This window comes from Podarcis pityusensis, assembly GCF_964106645.2.
Source record: "Podarcis pityusensis genome assembly, chromosome: 10".
Taxonomy (NCBI): Eukaryota; Metazoa; Chordata; class Lepidosauria; order Squamata; family Lacertidae; genus Podarcis; species Podarcis pityusensis.
Genome location: NC_138035.1, coordinates 10172081 through 10199867, shown reverse-complemented (window position 1 = coordinate 10199867; position 27787 = coordinate 10172081). Strand labels below are relative to the sequence as shown.

The 27787-nt window shown below is 46.9% G+C and overlaps 1 protein-coding gene across 2 annotated transcripts in view; it reads left to right on the top strand.

Moving 5' to 3' along the window:
• Window positions 1-26762, top strand: part of SFMBT2 (Scm like with four mbt domains 2) — a 78495-nt gene extending 51733 nt beyond the window's left edge. Inside the window, exons 11-21 of one of the 2 annotated variants that reach the window (XM_081022735.1) lie at window positions 1866-1992; window positions 3833-3946; window positions 7505-7547; window positions 8845-8915; window positions 11303-11442; window positions 12782-12891; window positions 16947-17122; window positions 18481-18653; window positions 19491-19739; window positions 22576-22704; window positions 24023-26762. In XM_081022735.1, coding sequence (XP_080878861.1) covers window positions 1866-1992; window positions 3833-3946; window positions 7505-7547; window positions 8845-8915; window positions 11303-11442; window positions 12782-12891; window positions 16947-17122; window positions 18481-18653; window positions 19491-19739; window positions 22576-22704; window positions 24023-24163 — 1473 coding nt within the window. In that variant the 3' untranslated portion in view covers window positions 24164-26762. The remainder of the gene's footprint in view (window positions 1-1865; window positions 1993-3832; window positions 3947-7504; window positions 7548-8844; window positions 8916-11302; window positions 11443-12781; window positions 12892-16946; window positions 17123-18480; window positions 18654-19490; window positions 19740-22575; window positions 22705-24022) is intronic. The other variant, XM_081022736.1, reaches the window with a different exon arrangement.
• The last annotated feature ends 1025 nt before the right edge of the window (window positions 26763-27787 follow it).

The following is a 27787-nucleotide window of genomic DNA, read 5'->3' as shown; positions in this document are numbered from 1 at the left end:
CACGAGGAATTGGCGCTCTGGGAGGGAAATAGGGGTCTCCCAGCAACACTCAGCACCTTAAATGGGGGGGGGGGGAACGACTACACTTCCCAGGATTCTTTGCGGGGAAATTCAGCCAGATGGGCGGGGTATAAATAAATTATTATTATTATTATTATTATTATTATTATTAGCTATTTAAAGTGGTGCAATAGTGTTTTAAATGTCTGGTGCTCAAAAGGTCAGGAATTGCCCTTAAAGTTCTTCTGGTAACAGCCATTGCATGAAGGCAACTATGGTAGGTGTGTGGGTATAATTTATATATATATTATTTATTTGGACACAGTTTTGGATTTGGGCCGAACGTGGCTCTCTCCAGTTTTCCCTTTAGCAAGCCACATGAGATCCTCTTCAAATCAGTCCCCATTAATCTCTGCACTCTTTTAAGCGGCCTTGCATGGTGGTGATTTATGAATGTCTTATTAACGAAGTTCAGGTTGCAGACCCTCGACATTAAATGGCTTTGCTTAGCCTGCATGCAGTAGGAACTGGTGCACTTTCAATGGGTCAGGATCAATATTTTTTAGCCATTCTGCCTGCGGATTGTCTCGCCAGAGTGGTGCATGCTCTGGTTATCTCCCACTTGGACTACTGCAATGCACTCTACGTGGGGCTACCTTTGAAGGTGACTCGGAAACAACAACTAATCCAGAATGCGGCAGCTAGACTGGTGACTGGGAGTGGCCGCCGAGACCATATAACACCGGTCTTGAAAGACCTACATTGGCTCCCAGTACGTTTCCGAGCACAATTCAAAGTGTTGGTGCTGACCTTTAAAGCCCTAAACGGCCTCGGTCCAGTATACCTGAAGGAGCGTCTCCACCCCCATCGTTCTGCCCGGACGCTGAGGTCCAGCGCCGAGGGCCTTCTGGCAGTTCCCTCATTGCGAGAAGCAAAGCTACAGGGAACCAGGCAGAGGGCCTTCTCGGTAGTGGCGCCCGCCCTGTGGAACGCCCTTCCAGCAGATGTCAAAGCGATAAACAACTACCTGACATTCAGAAGACATCTGAAGGCAGCCCTGTTCAGGGAAGTTTTTAACGTGTGATATTTTACTGTATTTTTGGTTTCTATGGAAGCCGCCCAGAGTGGCTGGAGAGGCCCAGCCAGATGGGCGGGGTATATATAATAAATTATTATTATTATTATTATTATTATTATTATTATTATATCTCTCCCCCGCCCTCCATCAGAGGTAAATCTCAATATCTATCAAGTGAGCGCCACAAAACAACTTGAGGGTTGTACGATATTCGGTCATTTGTTCAGTTGAGGAAATATTACATTGGTGACAAAGGCTAAGCGATTGTATGGCGAGGGCCCAGCTTCTCAGATCAAACTTAAATTTCGTCCGTTGACACATCTCAATCATTCGGTTAGTTATTTGTAATTGCAGTTCTCGCAGTTCTCACCGAAAACACTGGACACCTGTTGAACCAGAAGTGTTAGGGGAATGGACATATAGTGGTACCTCGGGTTAAGAGCTTAATTCGTTCTGGAGGTCTGTTCTTAACCTGAAACTGTTCTTAACCTGAAGCACCACTTTAGCTAATGGGGCCTCCTGCTGCCACTGCGCCACAGGAGCACGATTTCTGTTCTCATCCTGAAGCAAAGTTCTTAACCCGAGGTAATATTTCTGGGTTAGCGGAGTCTGTAACCTGAAGCGTCTGTAACCTGAAGCGTATGTAACCCGAGGTACCACTGTATTCAAGATGAGCATCCAGCCCTCTTTTAAGCCGCCGTCAATGTCCTGAAAACTAGACAAAGCGCTGCTATCTGCGCAAGGGCCAAAGGGTACAAAACTAAGGCTATGTGGCTGCCTCTTTCAGGTATCCTTCAGCCGAGGCTTTACGAAAAACATGAAACTGGAGGCCGTGAACCCCAAGAACCAGGCTGAAATCTGTGTGGCTTCCGTCATCTCAGTAAAAGGGAGGTTAATGTGGCTCCGCTTGGAAGGTAAGTGAGACTATTACCGTATTTTTTGCTCCATAAGACGCACTTTTTTCTTCCTAAAAAGTAAGGGGCAATGTCTGTGCGTCTTATGGAGCGAATGTGTGGTCCCTGGAGCCAAATTGCCCAGGGGCAAAAAGCAGATCATGCTTTTTTTTTTTTAAAGAGGGAAGTGGGTGTTGAAACAAAGCTGCTGATTGTTTGCCAATCGGGGAGAGAGATAAGGGACGCTAGAGATAAAGGAGGCTGCCTGGGAGTGGGGAGGTAAAGACAGCAAACTTACAAAGGGGGGAAACAGGAAGACTAAAGCAATAAGGAGATAAATTAGAAGAGAAGGAGGAGCAAAAAACTGCTCCAGCTCAGGAAAAGACACTAAGGCAAACAAGAGGGAAGGGAGTGTTGAAAGGAAACAGCTGATCAGTGGGATCGGAAGAGAGATAACAGACGCTAGTGGAGGCTGCCTGGGAGGGGGGAAGTAAAAGCCCATGGATCCTTAGGATTTTTACATTGGGTCACCCCAAATTCACCATCAGATCACATAGCATGTCCATGGCTACAGCCTGCACCAAGAAAATCACACATCCACTGTTTCTTGGGGCTGCAATGATGCAAAAATGTGGTTACAAAGCACGGATCCCCATGGATTCTCAGGATTTTTGCATTGGGTCACCCCAAATTCACCATCAGATCCTCCTCCAAAAACGAGGTGCGACTTACGGTCAGGTGCGTCTTATGGAGCAAAAAAATATGGTATATTTTGTAGTTTTCAATGCGCGGCGGCGGCCTTATAGGCTTAGGGCGTGGGTCGGCAACAGAGCGCCCATGGGCACCCATGCGCCCTCAGAGGCCTTCACTGGTGCCTTCGGGATTCTGTAGAAATTGGGCTTGAAGGAAGAAGCACGAAGAAGCCTTCTGTCAACTGTTGTGCAATGTATACTTCTGGGATATTTTACTTTGGATAAAGAATACCTACAAGATACTCACTTGCAGAGAAGAAAAGAAGGCTTTGTTTAATCTTAATTGTGGTGGAGAGATCTCAGCTGGGGAGGAAGGAGTCAGCACACACCCCACTGTGCCAAGTTAGGGGGTATTTTTCCTAGTTGCCGTTAAAGGAGAAGAAGCTGCCATTTTGTCTGATTCGACTGGTGGCTCAGAAACTATGTTTGCTGCAGAGCTGATCTCTTAGCTGGGCTCACTGCACCTCCTTGTCCTGCTTTGTCTCCTCCTCCCCCCAAACCCCAATCACCACTTTAGCAGCGTTATTTTCCGCTGAATTGTTTCCAGGTTGGGCCCAAGATTGTAAGCGGTGATTGGCCGCTTGATTGTTGGGGAGGAGGGAGAGATGCCTAAAATCGTTCAGCTGTCGGAACGAAGTGCGAGTGGTTGTGTTCTGCGTTCTGGTGGGTGAGTGATTTTAGGCAACCCCCCCCCCCAACAATTAAGCAGCCAATCGCCGCTTACAATCTCAGGCTCGCACCACAAAACCATTCGCGTGTCCCCCCTCAGCACTACCCGTGTATAAATTTTGAACCTCATTTTTGGGTCAAAGAAGCTTGTCTTATACACAGAAAAATACGGTATTGTGTTGTTGGCATCTGTATATGTAACCTGAATGCTGTTGTGCTAGCACTCTCTCTCTCTCTCTCTCTATAAATATAGATATATATATATCAGAATTTTTTAAATGCAGCAGCCTTGTTTATCTTTAGGGCCTCATATGATGAAAGGATATTTTGGAACAGAGAGATTATTCCTTGCTGCATGTCTTACCCTTTTGAGATGGAGGAGATGACTTCTGCTGCCGCCTTCCTGGCTTTCAAATGGCATAATAAATTTGCTTTTATAGGTTCACAGGTGCCTGCTTCAGAATACATCGTCGATGTGGAGTCGATGAACATATTCCCAGTTGGCTGGTGTGAAGCGAATGCTTACAAGCTCTCGACGCCGCATAAAGCCGTGTGTAAGTACACGAAAGAGCAAAATTTGGGCTGTTAACCTTTACTGTGTTGTTTCAGCAGCTAGGCCTTAGTTGGCGGAAGGCGAAGCGATTCGGCAAGCTTCCGGGCTGTTTCTGCTTTCATAGAATCATAGAGCTGGAAGAGACCACAAGGGCCATCGAGTCCAACCCCCTGCCAAGCAGGAAACACCATCAGAGCACTCCTGACATATGGTTGTCAAGCCTCTGCTTAAAGACCTCCAAAGAAGGAGACTCCACCACACTCCTTGGCAGCAAATTCCACTGTCGAACAGCTCTTACTGTCAGGAAGTTCTTCCTAATGTTTAGGTGGAATCTTCTTTCTTGTAGTTTGGATCCATTGCTCCGTGTCCGCTTCTCTGGAGCAGCAGAAAACAACCTTTCTCCCTCCTCTATGTGACATCCTTTTATATATTTGAACATGGCTATCATATCACCCCTTAACCTCCTCTTCTCTAGGCTAAACATGCCCAGCTCCCTTAGCCGTTCCTCATAAGGCATCGTTTCCAGGCCTTTGACCATTTTGGTTGCCCTCCTCTGGACACGTTCCAGTTTGTCAGTGTCCTTCTTGAACTGTGGTGCCCAGAACTGGACACAGTACTCCAGGAGGGAGAGGGATGGGAGAGGGATGAGGATGGGAGAGGGATAAGGTTGAGTACTCCAGGAGGGAGAGGGATGCAGTCACAGCCTCGCAAATTGTGCGATTATAGTTGGTTGGGAACCTGGCACAGCAAAACCCACTTCTGTTGATGCAGCCTAGAATAGCATTAGCTTTTTTTTGCTACTGCATCACCCCGTTGACTCATGTTAAGCTTGTGGTCCACCAAGACCCCAGTATCCTTTTCACATATACAGTGGTACCTTGGTTCTCAAATTTAATCCCTTCTGGAAGTCTGTTCCAAAACCAAAGCATTCCAAAACCAAGGTGCACTTTCCCATAAAAAGTAATGCAAAACAGATTGATCCGTTCCAGACTTTTAAAAACAACCCCTAAAACAGCAATTTAACATGAAATTTACTCTCTAATTGATCCATAAAATGAAAGCAAGAAACAATGTACTGCAGTCACATAATCAATCAATCAATCAGTAGCTGAACTGGGTTCCACACAATCACAAAAACAAAAACACAAAATAGATAGCAAAAACAGACCCCTCAGCGTGGCACTCAAAATAGAAGTGTGGCGCTCAAATTGGAAGCATAACATTCAAATCGGAAGTATAACACTCAAAATGGAAGTGTGGCACTCAAATTGGAAGCGTGGCACTCAAAACGGAGCACGTTCAGCTTTTGAAAAAAGTTCGCAATCCGGAACAATTACTTCTGGGTTTGCAGAGTTTGGGTTCCAAGTTGTTTGAGTACCAAGACATTTGAGAACCAAGGTACTACTGTACTGCTAGTAAGTCAGGTGCCCCTCCATCCTATATTTGTGCAACTGGTTCATCCTGCCTATGTGCAGGACTTGACATTTGTCCCTATTGAAATTCCTTTTGTTTGTTTGGGCCCAGTTCTCCAGCAGCCCCAAAGATGGATCTCTCACCTCAACCCTAGCTTGACCCCGTGGGGCTGCATTTCCCTAGGGCGCCTACTCCTTGAGTAAAGAAAAAATCGTCTCATGGGAGCAGGTTCACAACTGTATTTTAAAATAAATTGTTGGGGAATAAGGTGGTTGAAAACAATGAGAAGGAACTATGGGCTCTATTAGTTTGCTGTTTGGTGGGTCAGGATGGGACATAGCTTGCCTGTTGAATGTAAAATACAGAATGGAACAAATGGCAAACCTTCCACAGAAATTTGCAGGTCATGTTGGAAAATACGAAGAGCAAAACACATTCGGCTTTTAAAATCAAGGAGCTATCCCCAATTTGGGAGAACACAACAGAGGCAGCAGTACACAGCCTTCATTGCTATTAATACATTAAGTGAATAAAGACACCAGGGGTAATAAAGCGTGCAAAATCCAGCAGCGTAATAAGATTATTATTATTAAAGTACAGATCCTGTAAAAGCAAGATGAGTGATCCTGTGGAGAGTCTTTCAGCCTGCTTCTTAATGAAGCTGAAGCCTAATTGTTTGCCGCTCACACAGTTAAGCAAGCCAGCATTTAATACCTCAGTCAGTGCAGTTATGCCAAAAGGGTGTCCATGTTACTGAGGCTGCGTATGCAAACAGCTACAACTCCCAGCACCCTTAGCAAACTATATTTCCCAGGATTAGGGGGTAGCCAGATGCTTTAATAATAATAATAATAATTATAATACAGTCGTACCTTGTTTTGCTGCCCCGGCCACTAGCCGAAAAGGACGCAGAGCAAAGTGCTGCATCTGTGCATGCGCACGGAGCGGTTTGCGCTTCTGCACATGCGCAAAGCGCAATTTAGCGCTTCTGCGCGAGCAGCAAACCCAGAAATAACCTGTTGCAGTATTTCCGGGTTTGCTGCGGAGGTTCGCCGGAATGGACGCTAGACAAGGCGGATGTTCGTGGAGGTATTACTGTAATAATAATGATAATAATAATAATTTATTATTTAAAGCCCATCCATCTGGGTGGGTTTCCCCAGCCACTCTGGATGGCTTCCAACAGAATAATAATAATAAAGCAACAAAACATCAAACATCCTAAACAAGGATGCCTTCTAAAAGTCAGATAGTTGTTTATTTCCTTGACATCTGCTGGGAGGGCGTTCCACAGGGCAGGCGCCACTACTGAGAAGGCCCTCTGCCTGGTTCCCTGTAGCCTCACTTCTCACAGTGAGGGAACCGCCAGAAGGCCCTCGGTGCTGGACCTCAGTGTCCAGGCTGAACGATGGGGGTGGAGACGCTCCTTCAGGTATACTGGGCCGAGGCCGTTTAGGGCTTTAAAGGTCAGCACCAACACTTTGAATTGTGCTCGGAAACTTTAAAAGTTTGGTGTGTGCATACAGCCTAATTTGCAGCCCGCATAACACCTGGTATGCAGTGTGAACTTCATTGTGTGTGATAGCATTATGTTAAGATCTTAAGTGAAAATTCTCAAAGGATAATTTTTTGGCTCTGAAACCGGAGAGTGGGAGATTTGGGGCAGGTGCAGTGAACATGGACTTATTACTGATATTTTGGAGTCCCCTGACGTTACTCTTGTTTGAACGAAGAGTGGAATAGAAATGCTAACCAAAGCCTAACAAAACGCCTGGAGGGCCACAGGTTCCCCATCCGTGCCTAGCACAGTGCAGTTAATAAAATCGACAGCTGTTTGTCGTAACCGCTGCATTGATCTTCCATGTACAGAGGCAGAACCTATGTGGGTGCCAAACCCTTGGAGGTTTGTGGAGGGTCAGGCTGGCCTTGTAAACTTCTCCACCAGGTCTACTTGGCTATGTTTGAGGACCAAATGAACTTCTAATTTGATCCAGCAAAGCAGTTATTATGTGCTCGGGGGTGGGGGTGGGGAATCTGGTCTTGCTTGCAGATTTGAAGTCCCCCCCCCCGCCGAGAACAGAATCTGTTAGACATTTACAAGCATGCATTACCAAAATTGTGTTGTTCTCGCTCTCTCGCTCTGCAGTGCAAAGGAAGAGGAAGATTGCCGTCGTGCAGCCCGAAAAGCAGTAAGTAGGCACTTAAAATGTAAATAACACAGCAGCTTTAATATGTAAATAATAAATAAGATTTGCAGCTAAGCCGAATGGCGGTCGTGCTGTAGCTTACAGCACAGGGTGTGCATAGATATTCTCCTTAAAACGATGCCTGTGCGCATGGTTAGAATGCGCATTGTCTGACTTGGGTGAGCACAGGTTTGCGTGTTTTCATCTGCGGATCTTAAGGGGATGTCTAAAAAAAACCCTCATGTATTGGTTGTGTCTGAATGGGCAGGCGGGGTGGGTGGGCAGAATTCGATCCCCCTACCCACCTTGTGGGACGCGGGTGGCGCTGTGGGTTAAACCACAGAGCCTCTTGGGCTTGCCGATCAGAAGGTCGGCGGTTCGAATCCCCGCGACGGGGTGAGCTCCCATTGCTCAGTCCCTGCTCCTGCCAACCTAGCAGTTCGAAAGCACGTCAAAGTGCAAGTAGATAAATAGGTACTGCTCCGGCGGGAAGGTAAACAGCATTTCCGTGCACTGCTCTGCTTCGCCAGAAGCGGCTTAGTCATGCTGGCCACATGACCCGGAAGCTGTGCGCCGGCTCCCTCGGCCAATAAAGCGAGATGAGCGCCACAACCCCAGAGTCGGTCACGACTGGCCCTAATGGTCAGGGGTCCCTTTACCTTTACCTTTACCCACCTTGTGTCAGGGACTTGAGCCTGCTGATACTCTCCTTGGTGGGGAGGTGGGGTGGTCTACCATTTGGCGACCAGAGCAGGTTTAAGTCTCTTGTGTTAATTCACAATTTCCTAAACAGCTTAAGCCCAACATACCTTTACAGCTCCCTAATTCCTTACACTCCACCTCGATTGCTGAGATCTGTTGATGGGGTGTTTTTGGTGCTCCTCCATGTCTCTGGGGTTCCAGGGACCCAAGTTTGTAGTGTGCGAAACTCCTGGCCACTAGAAACTTCCTGGGATTTGTTCCTGCTTTCTTTAAGACATCTTTTTTAAAAACGGTACTGTGTAGACAGGCCCTTGAAACATGATAACAAAACAAAACATTAACCAGTCTTTTTTTATGTTGTTGTAGCGCTGACTTTTTTATGTTATAGAGTGCCTTGTTAGATTTGATATGAAAGTGCAGTTTGTCACCGTGTAGATAAAATAAATAATAATAATAACGTAAGGGAACATAACTTGTAACCTTAACATTGGAAATGTGGAGAGGCCGCAATGAATAAATATGACGTCTTTTCGACAGGCAGCCCTGATCCATCCTCAGGTTTCACAGAATTTAAATGTAGGTTTTTGTCATCCATCAGGTTACCACACGGAGAGCCTGTGGAGAAAAAAATTCACGAGCCATGTATGCTTACACAGACAGACGCAATAGGTGAGTTTTTTGGGTGCTGTTAAATGAACCTTGCGGGCATGAAGCAATTGCATCAGGGCTGGAGAACTTGTGGCCTTTTAGACATTGTTGGACTACAGATCCCAGTGTCCCCTGCCAGCATAGCCAATGGTCAGGAATAATGGGAGTTGTAGTCTTATAGCATCTGGGAAGCAGCAAGGTTCTTCATCTGTGCTTTACATGAATCCTGACCATTATGGGCACCACTGTACCACCATTAAATGTTCCTGTAATTAGCATTTTAATTTTAGCTCACTCCTCAGATTTAGCACTCGTGGCTAAATCTGTGGGTTAAACCACAGAGTTTAGGACTTGCCAATCAGAAGGTCGGCAGTTCGAATCCCTGCGACGGGATGAGCTCCCGTTGCTCGGTCCCTGCTCCTGCCAACCTAGCAGTTCGAAAGCATGTCATAGTGCAAGTAGATAAATAGGTACCACTCCGGCAGGCAGGTAAACGTGTTTCCGTGCGCTGCTCTGCTTCTCCAGAAGCGGCTTAGTCATGCTGGCCACGTGACCCGGAAGCTGTGCGCCGGCTCCCTCGGCCAATAAAGTGAGATGAGCGCACAACCCCAGAGTCGGTCACAACTGGACCTAATGGTCAGGGGTCCCTTTACCTTTAGGACCTCAAAATGGGGCAGACATCTGCCCCCTCAATCACCTGTATTGCAGATACTAATATTGCACAACTTGAAGCAATAGGATGACTCCTCTTGGATGAATAAAAACTGACTCTTCTTGGAATAAAAAATTGTCCAGACCCAAAATACGGTTTCAAAGCTTTACTAACAGAAATTCCTTCAAAACATAATAATCAATGTTGCATCCAAAGAGTCGTGTAATATCATGAGCATGTCAGGCACAGGTTCATCTTCTTGCAAATTTGAAATAGCTCCAAGCAGAACTAAAATCAAAAGTCTGCCTCTCTCCACGCAGCCTCCATTAGCCTGGAACTGTTTTCTGTGCAGGAGAGACCTCATAATGACATCCTTTGCTCTATGTGGCTCCCAGAGAAAGACTCAAAGGTCCTTCCCTTCGAAATGGAGATTTGCAACTGAATAACCCTCTCCTGTGATCTAAAGTTAAGCACCATGTTGAGAGCTAGCGGAGAACATCCTATGTGCGTTATCAACCCATTTAGGTGCTCAGAGAGCTCTTCTTAGCTTCAGTGGAATTTCCCCAACCAGCAGTAGACATATAGAGCACACCCAGAGTTATTTTCCATTTCAGTGCACAATTCAGCATTTATACTTCACAACCTGCCCCAGCTATGAGGACAGCCCCTGTCACACTCACTCAGAGAGAGAACCTTTTCGCACCTCTTTTCAGAGCAGACATGAGGGAGTGTGTGTAATTCTGGCATCCAGTGAAATGTGGGTGTATTTAAGGGCGTGTCTTCAATGTAGGAGAAGCTGAGCCAGTGCAAAGAGGAATAGCAAACAGTTGCTGGTACATTTTGGAGGGGATATTTCCTGAGGCCTTTCAAGGGCACTGTAGGAGGTACTGGGGGTGGGACAGTGGTGCCCACGGACTCCAGATTGGCAATCCTAGTTGCTTGTTCTTCATTCCAATATGCTGGATGATGATGATGATGATGATGATGATAATAACAACAATTTATTACTTATACCCCACCCATCTACCTGGGTTTCCCTAGCCACTCCGGGCGGCTTCCAACAGAATATTAAAATACAATAACCTATTAAACATTAAAAGCTTCCCTAAAGAGGGCTGCCTTCAGATGTCTTCTGAAAGTCTTGTACAGTGGTACCTCGGGTTAAGTACTTAATTCGTTCCGGAGGTACGTTCTTAACCTGAAACTGTTCTTAACCTGAAGCACCACTTTAGCTAATGGGGCCTCCCACTGCCGCCACGCCACCGGAGCACGATTTCTGTTCTTATCCTGAAGCAAAGTTCTTAACCTGAAGCACTATTTCTGGGTTAGCGGAGTCGGTAACCTGAAGCGTATGTAACCTGAAGTGTATGTAACCCGAGGTACCACTGTAGTTGTTTTTCTCTTTGACATCTGATGGGAGGGCGTTCCACAGGGCGGGTGCCACTACCGAGAAGGCCGTCTGTCTGGTTCCCTGTAACCTCTCTTCTCGCAATGAGGGAACCGCCAGATGGCCCTCAGCGCTGGATCTCAGTGTCCGGGCTGAACGATGGGGGTGGAGACGCTCCTTCAGGTATACTGGACCGAGGGCTTTAAAGGTCAGCACCAACACTTTGAATTGTGCTCGGAAACATACTAGGAGCCAGTGTAGGTCTTTCAAGACCGGTGTTATATGGTCTCGGATGGTAGCTAGAAGAGAGAAAAAGTTGCTCAGTGAGGATGCAGGAGGAATGTTGGACCATGTGCTTCTTCACTGCAGGTACCATCAATGGGAGATACAGCTGCCCTGCGCTGTTCATCAATCACCGCTGTTTCTCAGGACCACACCTGAACAAAGGAAGATTGGCCGAGCTTCCTCAGTCTGTTGGCCCGGGCAAGTGCGTGCTGGTTCTTAAAGAGGTGAGGGTTGTGTTCAAGGGATGGGGCCGAAATTAATAGAATTGGCAGGGACCACGAGGGTCATCTATTCCAACCCCCTGCAATGCAGGAATCTGTCTGCCCATTTGGGGCTCGAACCCACGACCTTGAGAGAAAGAATCTCGTGCTCCACCCACTGTGTTTCGTTTGGCCGGCCTTTTTATCCAAATTAATTTGTATCTCCTGGACTGAAACAACATGATTTTCCTTATGGATCCTTCATTGCTCTCAAAAAATCTTTTCTCTCAGGCCGTCGGCTAACTAAATAATCCATGGCCTTTTAAAATGTCTTGGGCGTGTGTGTGTTAATGTTTTTGTTTAAAAATGTTATGCATTTTTGTGGTTTTATATTGTAAACCACCCTGCGATCCTCGGGTGAAGGGCAGTCTAGAAACTGTCATCTTGCAATACTGTTCTCGGCTCAAAAAGTGCACCAAACTGCATTTTAAAAGAATTGTATTTGGGGATGAAATGTGTCTAAAAAGGCATATATAAATATCCAACTCAATATTAATCTTTGGGTGGATTAATGCAGAAACAGAAGGAAGATTGACCTTTCCAACTCGGCCATTCCATGATTCTTTTTTTTAATATATATTTTTATTAATTTTTTTAAACATATTTCAACAAATATAAAACATACTTTTATATCTTATACAGGTTTTTTTTTTTTTACTTCCATGAATCTCATCTGAAAATTTTCCAATCTTTTCCACTTAATTTACATTTCTTAATTTCACTATTACATTTAAATATCATAACTAATGTCTCCCTTCTTTATCTTCTTTGCAATATTTCATATATCCCTCCTTGCAAAACTTCTTGTAGTCCTACTAGCGTAATTTGTTGATTACAGTTGCTCTTCAAATAGTTCCATTCCATGATTCTAAAGGTAAAGATAAAGGGACCCCTAACCATTGGGTCCAGTCGTGGCCGACTCTGGGGTTGCGGCACTCATCTCGCTTTATTGGCCAAGGAAGCTGGCGTACAGCTTCCCGGTCATGTGGCCAGCATGACTAAGGCACCTCTGGCGAACCAGAGCAGCGCACAGAAACGCCGTTTACCTTCCCGCCGGAGTGGTACCTATTTATCTACTTGCACTTTGACATGCTTTCGAACTGCTAGGTTGGCAGGAGCAGGGACCAAGCAACGGGAGCTCACCCCGTCGTGGGGATTCGAACCGCCAACCTTCTGATCGGCAAGCCCTAGGCTCTGTGGTTTAACCCACAGCACCACCCACGTCCCTTCCATGATTCTAAGAAGTCCCAAATGCTATGATCTCTCTCTATTCTCCATCCTCTGTTTTGCTCTCTTTGGGCAGGTCCTGAGCATGGTGATCAACTCTGCTTACAAACCCGGGAGTGTATTGCGGGAGCTGCAGCTTGTTGAAGACCCCAGGTGGAATTTCCAGGAGGAGACCCTCAAAGCAAAGTAAGGGATCCTTTCACTTCCTCCTTTTAAACTTGGGGGTGGCGTTGAGCAGGGATGAGGGTCCGCTTTTCTGCTGTGATGAGGCTGGAGAAGACGCCCAGTCTGTTTGCTTCCATCCTCCCTCAATCCTGCTCGTTTGGAATCCATCCCTGGTGTGGCCGCAGGAGGGTGGGATTGAGAGCAGTGTGGCATAGCGGTTAGAGCGTCAGACTAGGTCCCTGGAGACCAGGGTTTGAACCCCAAAGGAAGCTTCAGTGGTAGTTATGTATGTGACTGCACCCATCCATGAGTGTTTTATACCCCACAAAAACTTCCTCTATGCTTCCCATCTACACCGGTTGGTTTTGCATTGTGTATTTGTATTGTATTCGTTATCCATTCATTATCCTGAATGGGGGAACTGTGGCCCTGAAGGACCAGATGCGCAGCCTGGGAGTCTTTTTGGACTCACAGCTGTCCATGGAGGCGCAGGTCAATTCTGTATCCAGAGCAGCTGTCTACCAGCTCCACCTGGTACGCAGGCTGAGACCCTACCTGCCCTCAGACTGTCTCGCCAGAGTGGTGCATGCTCTGGTTATCTCGCGCTTGGACTACTGCAATGTGCTCTACGCGGAAACTACAACTAATCCAGAATGCAGCAGCTAGACTGGTGACTGGGAGCAGCCGCCGGGACCACATAACACCGGTCTTGAAAGACCTACATTGGCTCCCAGTATGTTTCCGAGCACAATTCAAAGTGTTGGCGTTGACCTTTAAAGCCCTAAACGGCCTCAGCCCAGTATACCTGAAGGAGCATCTCCACCTCCATCGTTCTGCCCAGACGCTGAGATTCAGTGCCAAGGGCCTTCTGGCGGTTCCCTCATTGCGAGAAGCAAAGCTACAGGGAACTAGACAGAGGGCCTTCTCAGTAATGGCGCCGGCACTGTGGAACGCCCTCCCATCATATGTCAAAGAGATAAACAACTACCTGACACTCAGAAGACATCTGAAAGCAGCCCTGTTCAGGGAAGTTTTTAATGTGTGACATTTTGGTGTATTTTTTGTCTTTGTTGGAAACCGCCCAGAGTGGTTGGGGAAACAAATAATAAATACAAATAATATATAATTATTATTATGATTATAATTATAAATTATTATTATTATTATTATTATTTCTGGAATTTCCACAGCACGGAATTCTGGAATTCAGAAATACAGTGGAACCTTGGTTTTCAAAGGTATCCATTCCATAAGACCGTTCGACTTCTGAAACATTCTACTACTGAGGCGCAATGGGCGGCCAGCAATTTCAATGGAGAAATGCGCCTTGGAAGCCGTTCGAATTCCGACGCGCTTTAGAAAACGGAAGCATTCACTTCCGGGTTTTCAGCATTCGGGTTCCAAATTGTTCAGCTTCCAAGATGCTTGAAAACAGAGGTTCCACTGTAAAACAGATGCATTTTGCAGGCATGTTAACGGACATTTGCTTACCTCTGCCCACGTCACTTTTTAGATTTTTTTAATATACTTTATATACCACGTTTGCACAGAAGGGCAGTCAAAAACAGTAACAAAAAATAAGCACGCCTCGCACAGTTATCTTACTTAACTGTTGGAAGACTGTGTGTTCCTGTTTATTGGACACAATTTATTCTAATGAATGCATTATCCGGTGTCCCTTTCGGTTTGCCCCAACATAAGGTCTGGGACGCAGGTGGCGCAGTGGGTTAAACCACACAGCCTAGGACTTGCTGATCAGAAGGTCGGCGGTTCGAATCCCCGTGACGGGGTGAGCTCCCGTTGCTCGGTCCCTGCTCCTGCCAACCTAGCAGTTTGAAAGCACGTCAAAGTGCAAGTAGATAAATAGGTACCACTCCAGCGGGAAGGTAAATGGTGTTTCCGTGCACTGCTCTGGTTCACCAGAAGCGGTTTAGTCATGCTGGCCACATGACCCGGAAGCTGTACGCCGGCTCCCTCGGCAGGTAAAGCGAGATGAGCGCCGCAACCCCAGAGTCAGTCACGACTGGATCTAATGGTCAGGGGTCCCTTTACCTTAAGGTCTGGGAACTTGCTTTTTTTTAAAAAAAAAAACAACCACATGTAAATTGTCTTTGCTTCTTTTGCATGAAATTCTGCATTCTGCGCATCATTACTTTGGATGTGCACGCAATGAGATAGCAGGGCTGGCTGTAAATCCCTATTGTGAACAAGGCAATCTGGGCATTCTGGCTGTCTAAGATTGGTGGTGGGTCCCCCCCCCCTTCGAAGTTCTCTTATGTGGGTCATTACTTTGGAAATCTTTGATCCTTGCCCCTTTAGCATCGGTTGTAATACATTTAATTAGAAAAGCAAAATGGATTTTACTTGTGGAATCCTTAATGCTACAATTGACGCAAAGCCCAGTGAACTTTAAAGTCTTGCAGCGCTGCCGGCTAATAGCTTCTGATGTGGGGGGTTGGGTTTTTTTATTGCTCAAAGGTAGCTGGCAAAATGAAAGTCTCGTTGGAGCAACGATTATGCTGTTAATAATATGGATATCCAGGGTGACATCATTCAATCCAGTGGTCTTTTTACTAGCAGGCGGAGAAGTCTTGCATGCTGTAAAATCAGTGGTAGGGAACCTTCAGCCCTCGAGTTTAATCAGCCCCCACCCCACCCCATTTGGCGCAGGCACCTGTTTGCTTGTTTGCTGCTTTGTTGCAAAGCTGTGTCCACTTCCCTTGATTATATATTGCATAAAGGTAAAGGGACCCCTGACCATTAGGTCCAGTCTTGGCCGACTCTGGGGTTGCAGCGCTCATCTCGCTTTATTGGCCGAGGGAGCCGCCGTACAGCTTCCGGGTCATGTGGCCAGCATGACTAAGCCGCTTCTGGCGAACCAGAACGGCACACGGAAATGCCGTTTACCTTCCCGCCGGAATGGTACCTATTTATCTACTTGCACTTTGACGTGCTTTCGAACTGCTAGGTTGGCAGGAGCAGGGACCGAGCAACGGGAGCTGACCCTATCATGGGGATTCAAACCGCCGACCTTCTGATCGGCAAGTCCTAGGCTCTGTGGTTTAACCCACAGCACCACCCGCGTCCCTATATATTGCATAGAATTGGAAGGGACCACCAGAGCTATCTACTGCAACACTCTGCAATGCAGGAAGCGTTTGCCCAGTCTCACAACATTTGTATACAGTCGACTCTCGGCTCACGCGAGGTTTACATTTTGGAGATTTCAGCTCATAAAGCCAAGCTTGTGTAGATTTTATGTATTTATTTAGTAAATTTGTATACCGCCCTTCATTCTGGAACAAATAATATAACAAATGGTCAGTAAACAAAAAACAAAAAACCCCTGCACATAGTAAAAACAACAACCCAATGTTCAAAAATTAGAATCAGCAATAATCTAAAAGTAGATTAAAACGCATGACAACATTCCACATGTCTGGGTAGGGTTGCCTAAACAAAAAATGTTTTAAGGAGGCACTGAAAAGAGTCCAGCGAAGGCATCGGTCTGATTTCCATAGGCAGGGAGTTCCAGAGAGTGCTGCCACACTGCAAGATCAATTTCTGCCATATACAGAATATTATGTGGCACCTGTAACAGGGCAATTCTCTAAGGGGTTGAATGGACACCTATGGGGTTAAACAATATTCACCTGATGTCACATGTGATGTCAGATTTCGATTTTCCTCTTCCCCCCTCTGTCATTTTCCCCTTGTGCCTTGCATTTTTTAATTTTAATTTTTAAGATTGTGAGCTTGCATGTAGGGACTGTCTTGTTTTGACTGTATTTAAGCTGCTCTTTTTGGCTGAAGAGGGAGGTATAAATGCTCCAGATAGATAGATAGATAGATAGATATTGCTGGACCATAAGGGGGTTTGCAGCAACTGGGCTTTGCATCCACCAGCAGCCATCTGATCTGTTGCTGCTTGCAAAATGCTGTACCCTTGCCCACAAAGTTTGATTTCAAATATTGAACCCTGGAGAGTCACTGCCAGCCAGGGTAGGCAGGTGCTGAGCTAGCTGGGCCCGTGACCTGTGTAACGTTTGCCGTGTTGCGACAACCCACCCGTACAGGTACAGAGGCAAAACCTACAGGGCCACAGTCAAGATTGTCCGCACGTCTGATCAAGTCCTGGATTTCTGCCGGAGAGTTTGCACTAAGCTGGAATGCTGCCCAAATTTATTCAGCCCCATCCCAGTTACTGAAGCCTGCCCGGAAAACTGCTCCGTTCACACCAAAACGAAATATAGTGAGTATGATGGAACTGCATTGGCTCGTGGAAGTTTCCTGCCAACTTTCCCAGTTATCTTTGGGGACAGATGGAACGTTTCGTGTTCAGAAAGAGGAAAGATGACCCCTTTCCCTAAAAGCCAAAGAGTGGGAAGAAGCTAAGCAGGTGTGAAGAACCTGTAACCCTTCAGATATAAGCCTCCCAACACCCCTGACGGTTGGCCATGTTGCCTGGGACAGGTGAGAGCCGAGGTTCAGCTGTGGACATCTGCAGTCAAACCTAGCCATGCTAGTTAGTATATGAAGGGGTTAAGGTCCACAGAGTTCTAATTTGCTAGAGTAGGTTCGGTGATGTCACATCCCCTCTTCTCCTGAGAGGGAGGAAGGCTTGTTTCCTGTTCCTTCTCTCTCTCTGCCTCTCTCATTCTCTCACTCTATTTACTCTGCAAGCAACAGAGGCAGAAATGCCTCACCTTAGCTCTCTGTCTCAGACGTGTGTCTGAAGCTGCCTTTGCTATATTTTACTACCCAAGAACATTTGCCTGCATTTCTTATTGTTGCACAAAGGCTAATGCATGACCGTGACCTCGGATTAAGTAAGTACAGCCTTTTTAAACTTACTTCGGAGTGTGGTCTGTTTCATTGCATGAGGGTTAGGAAGGGGGCCCGCCACCTCAGGCAGCTGGAACATAATGACCAAAGGTTTAATAACCTATTCTTACACTCATTTAATGTGCCTCAACGATGGGATTTAAACTCTGTAATGTGCAAGCCCTGTTTATAACAGGCACCAGCCACCCCACCCCCCTTTATTAATTAATTTGCATCCTCTGTAGATGATTAAATAATATATCCTCTGACAGATTCCCATCACGAACAACATCTGGAGGGCCACAGGTGACAATGAACACAGGTTAGGATGACTAAATACAGTCATACCTCGGGTTACAGGTGCTTCGGGTTGCGCGATTTCGGGTTGCACAGAAGTACTGGACGGGTTACCTCCGGGTTTCGGTGTTTGTGCATGCGCAGAAGCATTAAATCACGCTTTGCGCATGCGCAGAAGCACCGAATCGCAACACACGCGTGTGCAGACACAGCGCTGCGGATTGTGAACGTGCTTCCCGCATGGATCACGTTCGCAACCCGAGCGTCCACTGTAATGGAATGAACAGTTGAACCTCTTGCACATCCCTAGCACTAAAGAGCTGTTTAGCACCGATCAGCCACTTAGTCTCAGTCAGCTGCTAAGGAATGTCCCGAAATCATGAGAGTATAGTGTTATCCCCCTGCCGTTGCTGCCTGGATTAGCTCCATAGGCTTAGGTTAGTTTGACGACTAACCAGGTGTATTTTTGATGTTCGTCTTCCACTCCAGCTTATTATTGTGGAAAGAGGAGGAAAGTCATCAAGGCTCCAGCTGGAGAAAACAACAGCCGCAGCCCAGAGAGCAGGCATGGCAAGGCAGCCAGGCGCAGGAAGATGCAGAAGCCCATTCCAGCGCAAAGGAAGAGTCAGCCATCTATAACAGACCTAGCGGAATCCGCGGAGGTGAATTTTTGGATTAAAAAATCTTATTTCTTTCAAAAGCAAATTGTCAGTGGAACGTGAGTTGATAGAGCCGTGAGGAGGTAGAGGGTAAGGTGCAGTATCAGGAATGATTTCTCATTTTGTCTTTTAAACTCTTTCTCCCTGCTAGTAGAAAACTAGCATACCATGGAAAGTGCTAGGGCCTTTCCCCGATAAGATAGCTTTTGCAAGCCTGCCAGATTCACAGTTCCTAAATCAGTAAGCAGACAGGAACGAAACTGCCCTGCAAAATTCACACACCTCCAAAAATTGCAATGCACTTATCCAAGTAAAAAGTGTGCACGGTAATGTGTTTATTAGTTAAATCAGCCTACAGAGCCGCATTAAATTTGGCGGAGGCAAGAGGTAGCTTTAAGAAATGCATATATCGGCTATGACTGCACACACAAAAATGTGCATATTTGGAGAAATCAGCACCAAAAATGCATGTGATTATTTTTGTGCATAATTTTATCGTGAATAAGTGGAAATGGGCAAATTGGACTTTAAGTTGGGGAAATAAGAAACCGGAGCAATTATCACACTTTGTGACTTAATATCTAATTTATAAACCACTTACATGTCCAAATGGCTTTTAATTGGATTCCAAGAATGAAAACAATTATAAAATTTGTTATGAAGTAAGTATTATTTGGGGAACAACCTTCGCTCAGCTTCTTCTTTCCCCCACAAAAACATACAGTCCTGATAACTTACAAATTCAGGGCTGCTTGAACAGCACCATCCACCCAGTTCATATTACCTCACTTTCATTGCCGTTCGTGTCTTTGACCCCTGTGGAAACCCAACTCGCTTCAGGAAAGTGACGAGGAGGAACCTGAGGCCCTGGACGACGAGACGTGGAGTGAAGAGACCAGCCCAGAGCTACAAGATGACCAGACAGACGTCTCCTCGGCCGAGTTGCCTGCAGCCAAGCCTGCGAGCACAATGAGGCTGCGCAGCAGTGCTGACCTGGACCGAATCTCTCGCAGCGGGAGGAGCAGGCGAGCCCGGAAAACCTTGGCTGTCTTGTGCGCCAAAGGGCAGAAAAGGGCTCGGTTCAGACAGGTGAGGTTTTGGACCCCTTTCTCGTGTCACCAATGCTTCTGGTGTGCTCTGGTTGCTCCTGGAGCGGTTTAATAACTGCAGCAAGACTCCCGCTTGGACTCCTGCAATGTGCTCTACGTGGGGCTGCCTTTGAAGGTGACTTGGAATTACTTTTGTAGACTAATCCAGAATGCGGCTGCCAGACTGGTGACCGGGAGCGGCCACCGGGACCACATAGCAGCAGTCCTGACAGACCTACATTAGCTCCCAGTACGTTTCCAAGTACAATTCTCTCTTTTTTTGTGAATTCATTTTTACAGTGGTACCTCAGGTTACATTCGCTTCAGGTTACATACGCTTCAGGTTACAGACTCTGCTAACCCAGAAATATTACTTCGTGTCAAGAACTTTGCTTCAGGATGAGAACAGAAATTGTGTAGCGGTGGCACGGCAGCAGCAGGAGGCCCCATTAGCTAAAGTGGTACCTCAGGTTAAGAACAGTTTCAGGTTAAGAACAGACCTCCAGAACGAATTAAGTTCTTAACCCGAGGTACCACTGTATTTGGTTTTACAAATGCAAACTTATAAGAGCTGAAATATATATTCATATACAGAGATTACTCTGAATCTTGCAACTTCCCCCCACCCCCTCCATGGAGTCCAATTTTAAGAGAAGAAAAAGAAGAAGAGTTTGGACTTGATACTCCGCCTTTCACTCCACTTGAGGAGTCTCAAAGCGACTCACAATCTCCTTTCCCTTCCTCCCCCACAACAAACACTCTGTGAGGTGAGTGGGGTTGAGAGACTTCAGAGAAGTGTGACTGGCCCAAGGTCACCCAGCAGCTGCATGTGGAGGAGCGGGGACGCGAACCCGGTTCACCAGATTACGAGTCCACCGCTCTTAACCACTACACCACGCATATTACAACTGCAAATTCTTCCATGCTCTTAACTTTTATATCAGTCCATATTGTCCCATAATATTTGTTACACTACAAGTGAAATCAAAATCCTGCCAAAGTTTCCATCTGCTTACAGTGGTCTCCTAAATAACTTACAGATTTTCCTCATTCTTTTATAAAGTGGTTTTCCTCTTGGTTTCTGAGTTTTCCAGTCAGTTTTGCCATTTCAGCATAGTCCATCAGCTTGATTTGCCATTCCTCTTGTCTTCTTTTCATCTCTAGGCTAGTAACCTCCGTGCGGCTGTTGTTCCATACATAAAAAGTCTTTTCTGCTGGTTTGGAATGTCAGTACCTGTAATTCCTAATAAAAAGGCTTCTGGTTTTTTACAAAAGTTATTTCAAACATTTTTTTCATTCATTATATATCATCTCCCAGAAAGCTTTTATTACCTTACAAGTCCACCACATATGATAAAAAGTACCTTCTTTTTCATTTCCAAGCACAATTAAAAGAGTTGGTGCTGACCTTTAAAGCCCTAAACCAGGCATCCCCAAACTCAGCCCTCCAGATATTTTGGGACTACAACTCCCATCATCCCTCGCTAACAGGACCAGTGGTCAGGGATGATGGGAGTTGTAGTCCCAAAACATCTGGAGGGCTGAATTTGGGGATGACTGCCCTAAACAGCCTAGGCCCTGAATCCTTGAAGGATCTGTAGCAGAAAGTGAGGGGCAGGTGGGGCTCATCCACCTGAGAAGGGAGCCCACTTAGTAGCAGGGATGGGGAGCCTGTGGCACCTTCAGATGTCTATGGACTCCCATTAGCCCCAGCCAGCCTGCCCAATGGTCAGAGAAAATGGGAATTGCCGTCCAACCACATACAGAAACCTCCTTGTTGAGGAGAGCTGGCAGTGGCTATTATGGGATATCCGATCACCCCAGTGAAGGCGGTAAAGGTCCTGTGTGAGTGTCTGGGGGCGGTTGGAGGATGGATGGTGGCTAATAGATTGAGGTTGAATCCTGACAAGACAGAAGTACTGTTTTGGGGGGACAGGAGGCAGGTGGGTGTGGAGGACTCCCTGGTCCTGAATGGGGTAACTGTGCCCCTGAAGGACCGGGTGCCCAGCCTGGGAGTCATTTTGGACTCACAGCTGTCCATGGAGGCGCAGGTCAATTCTGTGTCCACGGCAGCTGTTTATCAGCTCCATCTGGTACGCAGGATAAGACCCTATCTGCCCACAGACTGTCTTGCCAGAGTGGTGCATGCTGTAGTTATCTCTCACTTGGACTACTGCAATGCACTCTATGTGGGGCTATCATTGAAGGTGACCCGGAAACTACAACTAATCCAGAACGCGGCAGCCAGACTGGTGACTGGGAGTGGCCGCCGAGACCATATAACACCGGTCTTGAAAGACCTACACTGGCTCCCAGTACGTTTCCGAGCACAATTCAAAGTGTTGGTGCTGACCTTTAAAGCCCTAAATGGCCTCGGTCAAGTATACCTGAAGGAGCGTCTCCATCTCCATCATTCTACCCGGACACTGAGGTCCAGCTCCGAGGGCCTTCCAGTGGTTCGCTCGCTGCAAATAGCCAAGTTACAGGGAACCAGGCAGAGGGCCTTCTTGGTAGTGGCACCCACCCTGTGGAACCCCCTCCCACCAGATGTCAAAGTGAAAAATAACTACCAAACTTTTTGAAGACATCTGAAGGCAGCCCTGTTTAGGGAAGCTTTTAATGTTTAATAGGTTATTGTATTTTAGTGTTTTGTTGGAAGCCGCCCAAAGTGGCTGGGGAAACCCAGCCAGATGGGCGGGGTATAAATAATAAATTATTATTATTATTATTATTATTATTATTATTATTATTATTATGGCAGGAGACTGGGTTAGATAAGCCACAGGATCCTATCCATTTCTGCGATTCTATTATTATATATTTATTTGCCCTCTTAGGTGATGAAGCCAGAGCCGGAACAGAAGCTTGTGCTGGAGAGCAACCCGTTGGAATGGACTGTCACAGACGTGGTGAAGTTCATCAAGCTGACCGACTGTGCCCCTCTTGCCAAAATATTTCAGGAGCAGGTGGGCCCTTCTTCATTCTACCGCTTCTTCTGTGTCAGGGCTGAGAGTCAATTCCAGATCATCTAAGGTTGTAATTTCCACTGAATATAATTCCCACCCCCCAGGTTTTCCTTCATGCGCTCATTTTGCTTGTGATGCCTCCTCCTGCTGCAACAAGCTCTCCTCCCTCCCCCTGGCAGCTCCCAGAACCAGAAGAGGTCTGAAAAGGGAGGAGGAGAGGTTGGCTATACACAGGCATAGTCTCCAATCGCCTGGGGAAAGCCCTGGAGAGAGGAGGGGACTTTCAGTGTCGGCAACTCGATTTTCACGGAATAACACCGCTGGGAGTGAGCTGCTATGCGTTTTTGCTAATAAATTTTGTTGTTTAGTCGTGTCCGACTCTTCGTGACCCCGTGGACCAGAGCACACCAGGCACTCCTGTCTTCCACTGCCTCCCGCAGTTTGGTCAAACTCATGCTGGTAGCTTTGAGAACACTGTCCAACCATCTCGTCCTCTGTCGTCCCCTTCTCCTTATGCCCTCCATCTTTCCCAACATCAGGGTCTTTTCCAGGGAGTCTTCTCTTCTCATGAGGTGGCCAAAGTATTGGAGCCTCAGCTTCACGATCTGTCCTTCCAGTGAGCACTCAGGGCTGATTTCCTTCGGAATGGACATGCTTGATCTTCTTGCAGTCCATGGGACTCTCAAGAGTCTCCTCCAGCACCAGAATTCAAAAGCATCAATTCTTTGGCGATCAGCCTTCTTTATGGTCCAGCTCTCACTTCCATACATCACTACTGGGAAAACCATAGCTTTAACTATACGGACCTTTGTCGGCAAGGAGACGTCTCTGCTTTTTAAAATGCTGTCTAGGTTTGTCATTGCTTTTCTCCCAAGAAGCAGGCGTCTTTTAATTTCGTGACTGCTGTCACCATCTGCAGTGATCATGGAGCCCAAGAAAGTAAAATCTCTCACTGCCTCCATTTCTTCCCCTTCTATTTGCCAGGAGGTGATGGGACCAGTGGCCATGATCTTAGTTTTTTTGATGTTGAGCTTCAGACCATATTTTTCACTCTCCTCTTTCACCCTCATTAAATGGTTCTTGAATTCCTCCTCACTTTCTGCCATCATGGTTGTGTCATCTGCATATCTGAGGTTGTTGATATTTCTTCCGGCCATCTTAATTCCGGCTTGGGATTCATCCAGCCCAGCCTTTAACTCCAACTTTGAATGGTGTGATTACTGACTGGAATGCTCCTGTGCCACATTTTTTTTTTTTTGAAATTGCAGCATACATTAAAAAAATAAAAAATCACGAATGTTTCTTCTCCTTTCTGCAGGACATTGACGGCCAAGCTCTCCTCTTGCTGACCCTGCCGACCGTCCAGGAGTGCATGGACCTCAAACTCGGTCCCGCCATCAAGCTGTGCCACCAGATCGAGCGGGTCAAACTGGCTTTCTATGCTCAGTACGCCAACTGACCACACCGATTGCCACCTTCCCATCTCCATGATTTTCGTTCCAAGGTTGCGCCTGGATCTCCTGACCCTGAACCCCTTTGCATTCGGAAGCACTGATAAATATATATTGTGGGGAAGAAGGTGGCAGCCCGGCTGCCTGCTCACGAGTAGGCTGGCCTGCAGCTGGGGCTTTGGGGTGGGGCTGAATAAGGGCTGCAAGGCTCCAGGCTCCTGAGAGATTATGAGCCTCAAAGAGAGTCAGGTAAAGGGGTCAGATACGGAGTGATAGGCAGAGGAGCCCTCCAGATGGATGGTTTTTTTGTTTGTTCATTTTTGGGGGGGTTTTTTTGCAGATGCATTCTGCAACTTGTCCCTGATTCATTAAGATTACATTAGTGATGGATTTATACCAAACCATACGCGTACCATTCTGCTTCATGAGTTGTTCTGCCATGCTTTCCCCAGTGTTGGGCACCTTTGCACTATAGCAAAGCTAAAAGAAGAAAAATACCCACCCAGAATATTTGCGGCATAGAAAAGGAATGTGCGTAAGCTCGCAAGGGCTGGACTTTGCAGTAGAGAACCTCTGGCAGAAAAGAAATGAGATGACGAGGATGACTCTCGCTATCTCAAATCAAGCTTGCTTTTCCGTCGCTGTAAGCGCCGGGGTTATTTTGTGTGTTGATTTGCTGTTCTCGGCAACCAATATCCACTATTCTAAAGCACACACGAGAGCACCATTTTGAATGACTTCGCTTGACGGGGGAAAGAGGGGTCTTGAAGGCAGGGCGGCTGTCATTTGGGCCTGATCCTTGCGGTGCAATTTCCCTGGCCGAGTAATTGTGTACAGAAATGCATGCGCTGAGTTGAAGTGTGCATAAATGAGAAGGAACGCTCACAAAACTGGTTCACGGTGGGGGAAGCTGCGTTGCAAAAAAAAATGTGTGCTAAACTGCATAGGGAAGAAGTCGGCGGGACGGATTTTTCAGGAGGACTCAAATCACCAGCTGGTGTGTTAAAAGCGCGAGAGCCGAATTTGAGATGGGAAAAAAGAGAAATTGAGAGAAGCTGAAATGGACGGGCCCGGCCATTCCTAGTTTCCAACCACTGTGCAAGGTTAAAGGTCCAAATCGTACAAACCGTTTTGCACTGCAGAGCACTGAGGGACACCCGCTTCCCCGACTCCTACAGCCAGCGGCTGAGGAAACTGCTTGGGCACGTGGGGCGAGCCGCCCATAGGGGCAGGATACACCCCGGTGCCTCCAGAGTCTGCCTGCCTCCTCCCACTTAACCACCCTACAGCTGGGGGGGGCAGCAGGCGAACCATTTGGGCAACGCGGAGCTTTCAGGCGCCCAAGCCACTGCGTCACTCCCAGGGGAGATGCGTGGCTCAGGCGCGCTGCAGGCCGCGCGATGAGTGCCGCCCGCATTTTGTCACCCCCCTCAGTGGTGACACCCAGGACGGACCGCACCCCCCTTTCTCCAGCCCTGCCTTCAGCCCCAGGCAGCCTGCTTGCTCCACTCCAACAGAGCACATGTGTAGCCGTGTGGGCTACAGGAGCATCACTTTTTCTTAAAAGCCAACATCCCAACATGCAGCTCTCTTGGAAGGGATGGGAGAGTTGGGCGCATTGAATCTAGTCCTTCCTCACTCTCAGGCAGCTGATTAGAAGGATCCCAGGCTTTTTAAAGGGCCGGTGTGCTTTTAGCCCTTGTTCCCGGCTCGGACTGTAGACTCTCCTTCATCAGAGGAGATTTTAAAGCAGAGGTTGGATGGCCATCAGTCAGGGATTCTTTAGCTGTGATTCCTTCATTACAGGGGGTTGGTTTAGATCAGCATTTCCCAACCTTGGGCCTCCAGCTGTTTTTGGACTACAACTCCCATAATCCTCAGCTAGCAAGACCAGTGGTCAGGGATGATGGGAATTGTAGTTCGAAAACAGCTGGAGGCCCAAGGTTGGGAAACACTGGTTTAGATGACCCCGTAGGGTCCCTCCCAGCGCTCTATGAAAACACAAGAATTGGATTCATTTGCATTACTAAACTTTTCTGTCCGTGCCCTGTTATTTTTCTTGTTACTAGCAGGAGGATGGAAGCCTCCCATCATCAGATGCGAATGTTCGACACCAGCATCGAAGTTTCAAGGCTGCATTACGCACCATGCATTTATAAAGCACACAACTTCCCCCAAAGCAGCCTTGGAACTGTGGTTAAGGGTGCTGGGAGTTGTAGCTCTGTGGAGGACTACAGTTCCCAGCATTTTTTTCGATGGGTGGGGGGGATGTGCTTTAAATGTATGGCATGCGTAACAGCCCGAGTTGAGAGTGTTTTGGAAGGCGAAAATCTCAAGAGACAGTGAGAGCGAGATGGGAAGAATCCTGCCTCCTTATGCTTCCTGTCCACAAAAGAACGAGGCACGTTGTTAATTCTGCTGTACAAGATTGTATTCTGTATATAAATAAATATATATATAAATATATATATATGATTTCATGTAAATAATGGGGGAAATCTATATTCAGAGTTCTATTTTAATTTTTATTCAAAAACGGAGCAAAAGAAAACTTTTTACTCGAAGCGTTGTAAACCAGATTGTTGTTAATAAAGTCATTCAAAAGGATGCCTGTCTGTTTATGTCTCATTTTCCCTCCTGCTTGAACACAATTTGACCCATCATCCACCGCAGATCATGGGTACAGTGGTACCTTGGTTCTCAAATGCCCTTGGTCCTCGTACGTTTTGGCTCCCAAACTCCTCAAACCCGGAAGTGAGTCTTTTGGTTTGTGAACATTCTTTGGAAGCCAAACATCCAATGCGGTTTCCGATCAAGTGCAGGAAACTCCTGCAGCCAATCGGAAGCCACGCCTTGGTTTTCGAACGGTTCCGGGAGTCGCGAACGGACTCCCGGAACGGATTTAAGTTCAACAACCAAATTACGACTGTACTGAATATCCGTACGGAAGTTCTCTTGTGGACGGCCCACGGAGAGATGCTGCGGACCATTATAGCTCAATGGAACCCCAAGCTTTTCTCAAATACTAGCAACAGAGGGACGGGCAGGGCTGTCGTTTCCATGTCCCGCTTCTGGAATTCTTGGTGACATCTGGACAGGTTTTAGTCAAAAGCTGGACGAGAATGAAACAAGAGCCCTCATCTAACCCAGCGATGGAAAAGATGCTTAAAGTAAACTTGCTAGAAGGACAAATCTCGCCGTTTAACTTTGCCCACCAACATGCATTCAGAGGCATGTTGGAGAGAGCTTTGGAAGAGAGATTGGACGGCCATCTGTCATGGGTGCTTTAGCTGAGATTCCTACATTGCAGGGGGTTAGACTAAATGACTCTTGGGGTCCCTTACAACTTGTATGATTTTATGGGCCCCCTGTACGCCACCATTTGGTAAGAGTTTTGGGGGAGGCCCTCCTAGGGTGTCAGGTATCCTCTGCTAAGTGGTTCATTCATTCAGTTTTCTTGCTTTCCTTCCCTCCTGGGGCTGTGCCGGGTAGCTATAGGTAAAGGTAAAGGGACCCCTGACCATTAGGTCCAGTCGTGGCCGACTCTGGGGTTGCGGCGCTCATCTTGCTTTATTGGACGAGGGAGCCGGCGTACGGCTTCCAGGTCATGTGGCCAGCATGACTAAGCCGCT